The sequence below is a fragment of the Manacus vitellinus genome, unplaced genomic scaffold (assembly GCF_001715985.3).
Source record: "Manacus vitellinus isolate BGI_N305 unplaced genomic scaffold, ASM171598v3 scaffold_103_pilon, whole genome shotgun sequence".
Taxonomy (NCBI): Eukaryota; Metazoa; Chordata; class Aves; order Passeriformes; family Pipridae; genus Manacus; species Manacus vitellinus.
Genome location: NW_021938814.1, coordinates 868,712 through 880,972, shown reverse-complemented (window position 1 = coordinate 880,972; position 12,261 = coordinate 868,712). Strand labels below are relative to the sequence as shown.

General features: G+C 43.8%; 1 protein-coding gene across 1 annotated transcript in view; it reads left to right on the top strand.

The window, feature by feature from the left end:
• Window positions 1–12,261, top strand: part of DDHD1 (DDHD domain containing 1) — a 50,224-nt gene that overhangs the window by 19,271 nt on the left and 18,692 nt on the right. The window contains 2 exon segments of the mRNA XM_029963646.1: window positions 6,130–6,236; window positions 6,542–6,648. Coding sequence (XP_029819506.1) covers window positions 6,130–6,236; window positions 6,542–6,648 — 214 coding nt within the window.

Genomic DNA, 12,261 nt, shown 5'->3' with positions numbered 1-12,261 from the left:
TGTGTATATTTATTCTCTAACACACGGCTGCATGTTGGACACAAGCTTTAACAACCTGCTTAGGACTTGGGATGTCTCCCCAGGTCTGTTCTCATTCCCACCCTCACCCCACCCCTTGTTTCTCCCTGGTGCTGCCCTTTGCTTGCCCACACCAACACAACTCTGTGCTCCTGTTGTGAAGTGGATCACTGCAAGGGGTCCAAAAATGTGGAACTCCACCTGGAAGATGGGAGCGAGTGGGGAATACCAGCGGGGACAGGGAATGCCTACTCTGCCTTATGCCAGAGGCAGCATCTCCCTGCAGGGCAAGCTTTCCTGCCCTTTGGAAAGCAGTGCTTGGAGGGAGCACCTGGATCTCCCAGGCTTGTCTCAGGATGGTGTGATCAACCAACTAAGCAGCTTGAGTTCCTTTGATCATGCAAAATCCTGTTACTCTTCAAAAGGATGAAGTGTGAGTCACGCTGGTGCTTACTTTGTTTGCATCCTAGAATTTCCATCTTTCCTCTGAAGTAAAATGAGTCTGTGTGTGTCAGAGCAGTGTTTTTCATAAGTCTGCTCTGAGAGCAGCTGGATCCCTGAAGAACAGTGGCAGAACATGACTTGTGTCTTGCAGTTGCTCTTTGAAATCCGACTTGAGTTGGCATTTCTGCAGTGCAGCTCCGATTCGGAAAACAGACGCCCTTTCATTTCCTCTGGCTGGAGCAGATCTCAATTTTTATTACTCATGCCGGCTACTCTCACTTCAACTTACCAAATTTAGCTCAAGCCAACCCTGAGTTTCCTCAATAACTCGTGGTATTATTTCCTCAAAGAGGCGACGAGGGCTTCCCCTCCATTTGAGGGAACTCCAGGGTGGTGAAAGCAGTTGGGGAATAATTTAGAACATGATTTACCAGTGGTGTGACCAAAATCCAGGAATAGATCCACATGGTTTTACAAGAAGTAATGAGAGTTTAGGGCTTTTTTTCTGAGAACATCCCATTGCCCTGTCTCTTAGAATTAGGGTGACAGGATAAGGGGTAATGACTTTAAACTGACAAGGGCAGGTTTAGATGAGATATTGGGAAGAAATTCCTCACTGTGATGGGGATGGTGAGGCACTTGAACTGAGGAACAGCTTGCCCAGAGCAGCTGTGGCTGCCCCATCCCTGGAAGTGTTCCAGGCCAGGTTGGATGGGGCTTGGAGCAACCTGGGATAGTGGAAGGTGTCCCTGCCCATGGCAGGGGGTGGAACAAGATGATTTTTAAGGTCCCTTCCAACCCAACCCATTCTGGGATTCTATGAAATCAGAAGTTCAGAGTAAGAGGTTGGCTGCTGTGCTGCTTTTTAAATAAAAGACCATTCCCTTTTTCTTGGCTATGGATCATCTGACGGAAGAGCGTCTGCAAAGATATCTTGGGAATAAATGAGTAACTTCTTCAAGCCTTCAGGCATTTTGCTCTGTTACCAGCTATCAGCATCATTTTATGAAATTTGTGAACTAACATGGTTTGTAACTCTCCAGTTTTTAATGTAGAATTTGTGAATGCCACACAAGTGAAACCAGTAGCGTGAGATTAAAAAACCCACGACAATAATCCTAAATATGTTAACATATCCCTGGAATATACTCACTTAAGCAAGGATGAATACCTGTGAAAATAAGGATTTGTTATTTATTATTTTAATCAGAGAAAGGCAAGCCAAGCACATTTTATTTATGGTGAATCCTAAAGCGTCTATTTTCAGGCCATTACTTCTCGTCTGGAAAATAGCAATATGTCAAAATTCTTTCTAAGATACGTTTTGCATCTGTGCCTGAGTGACTTTTTTCTTTAAAAAAATCATAAATTATAGTTATTTCTGTGTGTTTCAATGTATAGATTTAAATAATTGTTGCTCTGAGGTCTGTATTTCAACATCCATTTGTATCGGAAAGGAGTGGAATTCTCTGCCTGTTTAGATGAGGATTTGTTACTTCACTTGGTGATAATTTAGCAGGGGAGTAGAGGGATTTGCCATCTAATAAAATAACACAAAATATTTATTTTTGAAAGGCAGAAGAAGAAAAAAAATTATAAAAACAACTTTATAGCAGAACAGATAAGCAAGTGTATAGCAGGTCTGTGTGCTGGGGGTTTGCATGTGAGTGTAACCACATTGCCTGGAAATTAAACCACAGTTTTCTTTAGCATTTTATCAAACTGTTGATCAGAATCAGTGGGGGATGGGATGTGATGTGGTGCCACTGGCTGTAAATGGGATGTGTTGCCCTGGGAATTGTTCCTGTGAGCAGGAGATTGATGTGACATTGCTGCTGTAAAATAATGAAAGAGAGGATAACTGCACCTCTGACAGTGTTTGTTTGGGAACATCGGGCTGGATTGGCTCTGAAACTGTAGTGGAAAGCATAAAAATTAAATGTTTTAGTAGCTACAGAGTTTGTAATCAAACAAACTTGAGTCAGTGGTGTGTGGTATTACCCAGCTCTGTAAGGTCAGTGTGTCCGATGGGAGGGCCCTGCTCAAAACACCAGGAAATGGAATTGCTGCTTGATTTGATGTCAGTGAGGGGACAGGTAACAAAAATTGGTTAAAACAAAGCTTTTATGCACTTCTACCAGACTGGATTTTGCAAGGCATAGGGAAGATCCACACAGAGTTGGGTTTTGGTTTTCTCAAAGACCAAGTGTTTGGCTGTGGGTCATTCAGGCAGAAGAGAAGGCTCTGGGGAGACCTTGGAGCCCCTTCCAGCACCTAAAGAGGCTCCAAGAGAGCTGGAGAGGGACTTGGGACAAGGGCCTGGAGTGACAAGACAAAGGGGAATGGCTTCCCCCTGCCAGAGGGCAGGGTCAGATGGGATATTGGGAAGGGATTCTTGGTTGTGAGGGTGGTGAGGCCCTGGCACAGGTTGCCCAGAGAAGCTTTGGCTGCCCCTGGATCCCTGGAAGTGTCCAAGGCCAGGCTGGATGGGGCTTGGAGCAACCTGGTCTAGTGGAAGGTGTCCCTGCCCATGGCAGGGAGTGGAACTGGGTGATCTTTAAGGTTCCTTCCAACCCCAGCCATCCTGGGATTCTGTAAGTTTGGGACTATTCTGCCAAAGGCTGGATCATGTCCTGAAAACCTCCCCCAACATGAGGGGAAACCTCCAGATCTGAGTAAAATTAGGTTTTACATTTCACAAGATTTTGGATGACACAAAGCTGGCACGGCTTTTAGGAGCGCAAGCTTGAAGCTTTTCCCAAAAGCTTTGGCAGAATAGCAAGGCTGCACTATTTTCTCCAAATCCCTGTATTTGGCTTTAGAAAGAAGACTTCTAGTTAAAAAAGAATCCCCTGTGTTAGTTTGTCTGTGAGTAGCTTTAATAAGAACCTGAACCCTTTCAAACAGAAGGAAGCCCTGTAGCTGTTGGTTGAATTTGAAGATGGAGATGTCTAATAGCTATTCCTCCATAATATTTCCAGCTGCCACTGATATGTAAATAGTTTGAATGGCTTTTTCCTGTGCTGTTAGGACCAGGTTATTTACCCTTTCCTTCAGCTGAAGTAATTATTTCTGTGTAGAATTCTGTGCTTTATTCATACAGTATTCCTATGCTTTCACTGCTTTTAAGTCAAGCAGCTTTAGTTTGCTGCTTGGCCAATTTTCTGCTGAATTTAGCTGGTTCTGAACTCAGGGTGTCATGGTTTAACCCCAGCCTGAATCTAAGCACTACAAAGCCACTTGCTCACTCTCCTCCCCCCCACAGTGGGATGGGGAGCAGAGTTGGAAAAAGGTAAAACCTTTTAATAATTATTAATCATTTAATAAATATTCAAATAATACGTTGATTATTCATTATTTAATAATTGTTGTTATTTTGAAGAAATAATAATAATGATAATAATAATGATAATAATAATAATGGGGGAACAAAAACCCTGTTGGAATAACTCTGGGTCAGCTGTCCTGGCCGTGTTCCCTCCCAGCTTCTTGTGCAGCTCCTCGCTGGCAGAGCATGAGACACTGAAAAGTCCTTGACTCAGGGTAAGCACAGCCAAAACAACCAAAATATCAGTGTGTTATCAACACTGTGCTCATCCTAGATCCAAAACACAGCACTGTACCAGCTACCAGGAGGAAAATTAACTCTATCCCTCCTTCACGAAGAGAAAGTTAAGCTGACTTGGCAATACCAAGGAATTGTTGGCATTTCCAAAGAATAGGTGTGTTTCTCTTTTTGGTTACTCAGGGAATTCCAGAAATGTTAATGTATTCACTGAATTTTTATCTTCTTGATAATCTAGAAATTTCCTGGGCTGAAGTTGGGCTCTCACATAAGTGTCCTCAGAGGGCTGTTGTGTGTGGGGGTGGCAGGGAGGGCTCAGGTCAGCTCAGGCCTTAAATCAACCCTGATTTAAGCAGATCCTCTTGCTGATTTATTTTTTTTCCCCCTTATGATGGAGAGGACTTTCTGCTTTATTTAAACCTTTGCTGTCTTGCTGGATGAGAATCCAGGAGATTAGGAGTGCAATCACACCAGGCTTTAAAAATAGAGATGCTGAGCAGTTGTATTTCTTGACTGTTTGGTCAGGCCATCAGTAACTGCTTTGGAAGAAAGGATGTAAAGAATGCTACTTCCTTCTTCCCCCTTTTTTTGTCCCCTTCCCCCCTTTTTTTGTCCCCTTCCCCCCTTTTTTTGTCCCCTTCCCCCTTTTTTTGTCCCCTTCCCCCTTTTTTTTGTCCTCTTCCCCCTTTTTTTCTTCCCTTCTCCCTTTTTTGCCCTTTTTTCTTTCCTTTCCTCCTTTTTTATCCTTTCCCCCTTTTTATCCCTTCCCCCTTTTTTCCCCCTTCCCCCTTCTTTTTTTCCCCCTTCCCCTTCTTTTTTTCCCCCTTCCCCTTCTTTTTTTCCCCCTTCCCCTTCTTCTTTTCCCCCTTCCCCCTTCTTTTTTTCCCTCTTTCTTCCCCCTTCTCTTTCCCCTTCCCCCTTTTTCCCTTCCTTCATCAGAAAGTGTCAGTTAGTGAAAAGTGTTTTCACTGCCTTCTTCAAAAATGTGGTACATTATTGTTCTGCTTTTTTAGTAGTATAACAGGCTTTTCTTTTTCCTGGAAAAAAATATGATAAAGAAGAAGAAATAATTGTCTTTGTAGAAAATGTTTATTTCAAGGCAGTAATTTTCATACACCTTTCTGGCTCATCCTCCTCCTTTTCAAGGGGGCTGGAAACCCAGCACTGCTGCCCCTTGGTTTTATTTAGTTTGTTGTGCTCATCCTCAAAAATGCTTATACCATTGGGAGCCAAAATTCATGTCAAGGAGATAAAGGCAAATATAACACTTTCAGTTTGGATGCTGAATGATTTTGATAGAATGCATGGATATTTAATATCTTGGTTTTCATTTTGTGCTGATGGATCTTTCACACAACACAAATAAAGTCACATTTTTACAAGACTATAACCCACTATTATTCCTCTTTTCCCTCAAACAGCAGAAAGGGTCATGTATGGTTTGGGGTTTAGGTATTTTAATTTTTTCTCATCCCTTGAGAAAGGTGCATCAATGTTCATGTTCAGATTGGCTGTAGAAATGAAAAGTCTTTTCAAAGTCTCTCCATCTGCCACTGCAAGTTAAAAACACTAGTAAGAGACCTTATTTCTCACCCTCTGAGCTCTCAAGCCTTGCAATTCAGTATGTAAAATTAAAATAAAATTCTCACATTCCAAACCATGTTTTTAATAGTTTCCTTTGTGTTTAAAGGCACTGAACAGTCTTCCTTACATACTGGTTAAATGGTTGATTTCAACTGGTTCTAGATTTCGAGGCAGTGGTGAAATTCTTAATTTTCTATTTTCTGATTTTCTAATTCTTATTTTCTATTTTTGATTTTCACATTCTACCCCAAACCTACCAGGATTGAGAGGTATCTTTGAATTGAATTTAGGTGGCTTATGCTAAGCCCATAGTCTGATAAATTTAAACTCTTTTGAGCATGTAATATACAGAATTTTTCATTCTGTGAGAGTTTAAGAAGTACTTCAGGGAATCACCTACATAGTAGGGATTGAAAAATAGCACTCTAGGAAGTGTGTTGTTCCTGGATGCATTGGTTTATTTGCTAAAAACACCAACAGCAATCTTTACAGGAACATGTTCCTTTCTGTTTTTATAGGATGCGAGATACTGCCAGAAAAGTGGAAGAAAAGTATTTTTCCAACCTTGCAACACATGTAGAATTCCTTCCAGTGGAATGGAGATCAAAACTGACCCTCGATGGAGGTACTTTGCTTGGTTCTCTTGCTGTTGCCAGTAGCTGCAGTCTGCAAAATCCTCCTCAGAACTTTCAGCCTTTGTTCTCTGCCTGTGGCTTGCTTGGATTTTTCTTTGGTTTTGTTTGCACATCCCAACCCTTGAAGTGTTCCAGGACAGGTTTGGAGCAGCCTGCTCTAGTGGAAGGTGTCCAGGCTCATGGCAGGGAGATGGAACCAAATGGGCTTTAAGGTCCCTCCCAACCCAAACCAGTCTGTAATTCTATTTTAACATTCTCCTGTGTGTAAGTTAAGTCTCCTTTTCTTTTTTCCCAGACACTGTGGACTCCATTACCCCGGATAAAGTCCGAGGTTTGCGGGATATGCTGAACAGCAGCGCCATGGATATCATGTACTACACGAGTCCTCTGTACAGAGATGAAGTAAGTGTGTAAAGCCTGGTTTTATGTAAGTTTTGCTAGAGCAGGGCTTGGAGGCTGGACTTGGGAATGTCAGCCCAGTTTCCTTCTGAGAAACCCTGATGTGAAGGATGTTAACACTTTGTAGGAGCGGAATGGTCATCCACAGTAGTCAAATACAGAGTTTTAAAAGTGGTGGGAGTAGAGAAGCCAGAAAAGGGTGCAGTGTAATTTATTTAGAGCAGAAATGTCTGTCTAAAACGGTTCTGTATCAACAGCTTAGAAATAGAAAGGATTCCCACTGTGTTTTCAATAATTTCTGCGTATTTAGAGCAATGGGAGTCCACAGAGCTGAGATTCTTCTTACCCCTCACAAAATCGTTGGACATTTGTCATTTCCTTTTTGTCAGATGGGATGGCAGCACGTGCAAATATGCCCTAGGCAGTTTTAATGCATTTGTGTACACTTGGCCTTGCAGGGAAGGCAAAATGATTCACAATTACTCAGTGTATTAGGGGACTGTGTATTTTTTATTTATCCAGTTTATTCTGGATGCTCCTATCTTGCCTTGCCACATCTCTGTAGCAGCATGTGTGCTCTAGTCTGTGCAGCTGTAAAGTGACCCAGTGAATCAGAGGGGAAAAGCCTCAAATAAATGATAGTAGCCTTTGATAATGATAACCCTTGAATAAATGACAATAAAATACAATAAATAACTAAATGAAGTAGCCTGTAGAACATGCACAGTGCATCACCCCAGTAACATCCCTCATGTATCACACTTACTGGAAAACCCGTGGGGCTGTTTTAGGATTAATTTCTGTAGGAATTGTAGTTTTTTTCTGTATTGGCTGCATTATATATGGAATAGTTAATCTTTTGACAATCTTGGTGCCCTGAGCATGGTTAGACTGGGGCAGGGTGAGATTTCAAAGCTTACAAGGTGTTTTGATGCTACTTTTCAGTAAAATTAGGTGTGTTTAAGTCCTTTAGACTGTCAGTTTTAAAACTGAAAGCTCTCTTCCTGCTCAGTAATGCAGAGTTCATTGATCAGGGTTCTCCCCTGTGTCTCAGGTTTCTCTGCCTGTTGTGTAACTGAGGCCAACATGAGCTATTGTGGCAAGTGACGAAAATTTCCCTGGCAGCTTTAAAACAGATATTTTTAAACTGCATTAGAGGCTTGGCGTGTCTGTGGACATCTTATGGGAGACGGATTAGTGAGTGAAGTTCAGGTGTGCTGGCCAGCAATGCATGAAAAACTTAATTCACTGCTTGGTAGAACTGTAGTTTTACAGGTTTATCACCATCCCTTGGGTGTGAGAATTGACAAATAAAATGAATGTGCTGTGGCTGTGCTTAGATCTGGTTATGGAATACTAAGCTGTGTTTTTCATCAAATCAAGTGAATTTTCTTGAAGTGTTTGCAACAACATACCCAAGGTACTCTTCCTTATCCCATTTTTATTTTCTCTGACCTAACTTTGCAGAGTTTAACACAATAGTATCAAATGGAGTTGTTTTGTGGCACTTTGCTCTGAGTGCTCATTCCAGCTCAGAAATGAGCCTTGTCTTCAAGTGTTCACATGGTCACACATTGCTCAGAATTAATGTACCTGCTCAGCACTTTGTTACACTCACACAATTCTTTGTGTACCGTGGGCACTTCTGGTGCTTTCCATCCAGAAATCCTGAAAGTATCTCGAAAGTTATTAAGCTTCACTTTGCCTCTGTGAAATAAATTGAGCAATGTGGTGAGCTCAGCCTAGAGAAGGGTAAAACTACTGTTCACCTCATGACACTTGGCAGTCATCAGATCCCAGAGTGGTTTGGGTTGGAAGGGACCTTAAAGATCATCTCGTCCCACCCCCTGCCATGGGCAGGGACACCTTCCACTAGCCCAGGTTGCTCCAAGCCCCATCCAAGCTGGCCTTGAACACTTCAGGGATCCAGGGGCAGCCACAGCTTCTCTGGGCATCCTGTGCCAGGGCCTCACCACCCTCACACACAAGAATTTCTTCCTGATATCCCATCTAACCCTGCCCTCTGGCAGTGGGAAGCCATTCCTTTTGTCCTGTCACTCCAGGCCCTTGTCCGAAGTCCCTCTCCAGCTCTCTTGGAGCCCCTTTAAGCATTGGAAGGGGCTCTCAGGTGTCCCTGGAGCCTTCCCTTCTCCAGGTGAACACCCCCAACTCTCCCAGCCTGGCTCCAGAGCAGAAGGGCTCCAGCCCTTGGAGCATCTCCGTGGCCTCCTCTGGACTTACTACAGCAGCTCCACATCCTTCTCGAGCTGGACACGGCGCTCCAGGTGGGATCTATGGGATCCTGGCAGAGGGAGAATCCTTCCCTTGACCCTGCTTCCCACGCTGCTGGGGAGGCAGCCCAGGACACGTTTGGCTTTTGGGGTTGCCAGCACACATTGCACAACACTTGGATACAACTTTCCTTTCTCCTTTCAAGAATTTTCCCCACATCGAGAAGTACCAGAAGTGCTTCTTTAAAGCTTCTTAGCACTCTTCAAACAGCTCCTTAAGGGATTTGCAGGTGGGCAGAGTGAGAGGCAGCCACTCTCTCCTTTCAGGGGGAAGAGTCCTTGTTCATATCGTTTTCACACAGGGCAGCAAAGAGCTGTCCCAGAGGCACTGGATGGCTCAGCTGAGCCTTCCAGGAGCGTGGTGGGTTGACCCCCTCTCTGATTTCAAGTATTGTTTCTTCTCCAGCACGGTAGGAGAGTATCCAAAAAGTTCCTCTGACTCCTGACATGCGACGTGATACCAGACAGGCATTAATAATTCAGCACAGCCCTATGAACACTTCAGACAGTCTGGTCTCAGACTGCAGCCAACAGATTCAGCCGTGGCAGTTTTGTGTGGCTGCAAGTTGTGCTGTTCAGGTCCTCACCCATACCAAATCCCTTTTTAAACATTATCAGATAAGAAGGAAAAGCAATAAGTTGATGTTTTGCTGCAGACCTACCTATTTCTAAATGAACAGTCATTTCACATTCTGCTTCTGACCTTGCTGGTGCCATCTGTGGTAACCTAATCTTGGGGTTTAGTGTCTTCAGTGGGCGACTTCGTTTCACATCTGTGTCACTGTAGCTTCATATTTCTTTAATAATGAATGGGTGTAACAGAGATTAAAAAGACTAATTGATGCATGGTAAATTCAGTGTTGTCACCTTCATTATAGTGCTAAATGCTTTTTTTTACTGATCTTCGCTGTACTCACTTGCAGGCTAATTGAAATTCTGCAAATTATTGATATATGTCATGGCAGAAAATGCCTGTAGTACAGGATAAATATTATTTACATCAGTCATCCCAAAATCTCTATAAAGATTTGGTGCAAATACTGTAGTAGCCTCAGATCAGTAGGAGATGGTTTTGGATTACTTCCTTCTCAGCTGAAGAGCAGGGAAACTTCATTGTCCACCTTAGAATCATGGAATAGGAAGGGACCTTAAACACCATCTTGTTGCACTCCCTGCCATGGGCAGGGGCACCTTCCATTAGACCAGGTTGCTCAGAGTCCTGACCTTGAAATGGCTTCATGATTTACCATTAAACACATATTAAAAAGGAGAATTAATGACCATACTCTTGAAATTTAGGGCACGTGTTAACTTATAGCAGAACTTTCATCCCTCTTGCCTATGAGGTTTTGCAATGGGAATATCCTTTCTTTGTGTATCCCTTTCAGCAACTAAAGGGAACTGTTTTAGGAGTGTTTGGAAACAAGATGTGGAGCAGGAAATTTTAAACTGAGACTATTTAACACTAGCTTTGCTTATTTTGTTGAACCTAATAATGAAGATGCTGCTTGGCAGCACTTCCATGGCTTGCTTAATTAACTGGATTGTCCTTGACTGAATTCTCAGCTTTATGAAGTGATAGGTTAATGGCTCTGCCTGAACCTAACAGTGACTTGTTAGAAATGGGTTAGACTCAGCTTTTCAGCAGCAAGAGTGGTCCTGAGAGAGAGACTTGGGTCTGGACAGACCCACAGATCCTTTTTCTGTTCCATCACTAAAATACACGGCCTTTCCCATCTGTTCCCACAGCTCCCGCTCATTCTGGCCTCTCATCTGTTGTTGTGACAATCCCCTGGCATCCTTCAGTGATGCCATCAGGGAGTGTGACAACTGCTGTATCCTGAGGGTCAGCAGCCTCACCAGCTCTGCCTCATGTGTTGGCATGTTCTCCTGGTTCACGTGGAACAAAAACTCCTTGTCTTCGCTTTCCCGGTCCTTTACAGTCCATCCTTGAGCTGCAGCTCTTCTGTTGGCTTTTAAGGGCCCTCTTCTCTCCCCAGTTGGCTCACACACTGCCTGCTTGCTGAATTTCAAATGAGTTTGCACTTTCTCCTGAAGTTCTCTTGACATTTGGAAAGGGCTGCTTGCAAAACTAACTGTTCCTCAGATCTCCTTGAAATTCCTTTCCCACAAAGGTACAAAAACAGAGTCATGCTGTTCAAGCTGGAGGGGGTGCAGAGGTCGTGTTTCCTGCACTCTCTTTTCATTGGTAGCTTTCTGTTATTTTATTTCTCTTAGGGTTCAAACTGTTCATGTGGGAAGACAGTCCAGTGGGTGAGGGTCCTGTGGAGATGGCATGGAGAAAGGAACTCTGAGAGTTACAGCAAAGGGATGGTCAGAGCTGAGAGCAGCCTCAGGAGAGGGCAATCCACATAGCCCAAGAGGAGAGGAAGTTTTTTTGTTGGATTTGACGGATCAGAAAGGTTTGGACTGGAGTGCATTGTCCAGGTTTTGGCAGCAAGTGCCAGGGGAGGCTCAGGCTGGATATTAGGAAAAACTCCTTCACTGAAAGGGTGGTTAAGCAGTGGAACAGGCTGCCCAGGGAAGTGGTGGAGTCGCCATCCCTTGAAGTGTTCAACAAACAAGGAGATGTGGCACTTCACGATATGGTTTAGTGGGCATGATGGTGGTGATGGGTCAGGGGCTGAGCCTGACGATCCTGGAGCTGTTTTTCCAACCTTAATGATTGTGTGAATGAGGATTTGAGCAAGAGCAGCCTCAAGCTCTGTGTTACTGCTATGCCCAGGTGCCAGCAGGGGTTTTGTACTCCTTGTTTTCTGCAGTGGTAATTTTGGCACGCACTGAAAAGCCCCTTTGACCCCAGTGATCTGCCCACTAGAAGGGACCAGGGGATGGAGTTCTTCCTCCTGCCTGGATCTACTTGGTGTGGGTCCAGGAGGAGTTTGTCCACCACACACACAGCCCACTTCCTTCTGCTTTGAAAGAACAGACGTGCTGCTCATGCTTATTTGTGCTGATGTCTCACAGGGCTGCTTTGCCTCAGAGGAGAACGAGCAGCTGTTTGAGATGCTGGTGCCAGGGATGTAGAGGTTTGGATTTTTCCAGCTCAGCACAGGATGCTGTTAATGTTCTGCACAAAACTGAGCCAGACAGCAGCTCTGGATGTCTCACTCCCCATCATGATCCAGCAGTTCAGACTTGCTCAATACCCAGGAGGTGATTAAAGGCATGATCCTGCTGCCCTTATTGTCAGCCTTCCCACAGATCCTTCTGAAATGACAGTGATGTGTTTTATTTGACTCAGACTCCTGTCTTGTCCATATAAAGCACATGCCTGTACCACCAGGATTCCTAAATGGATGGA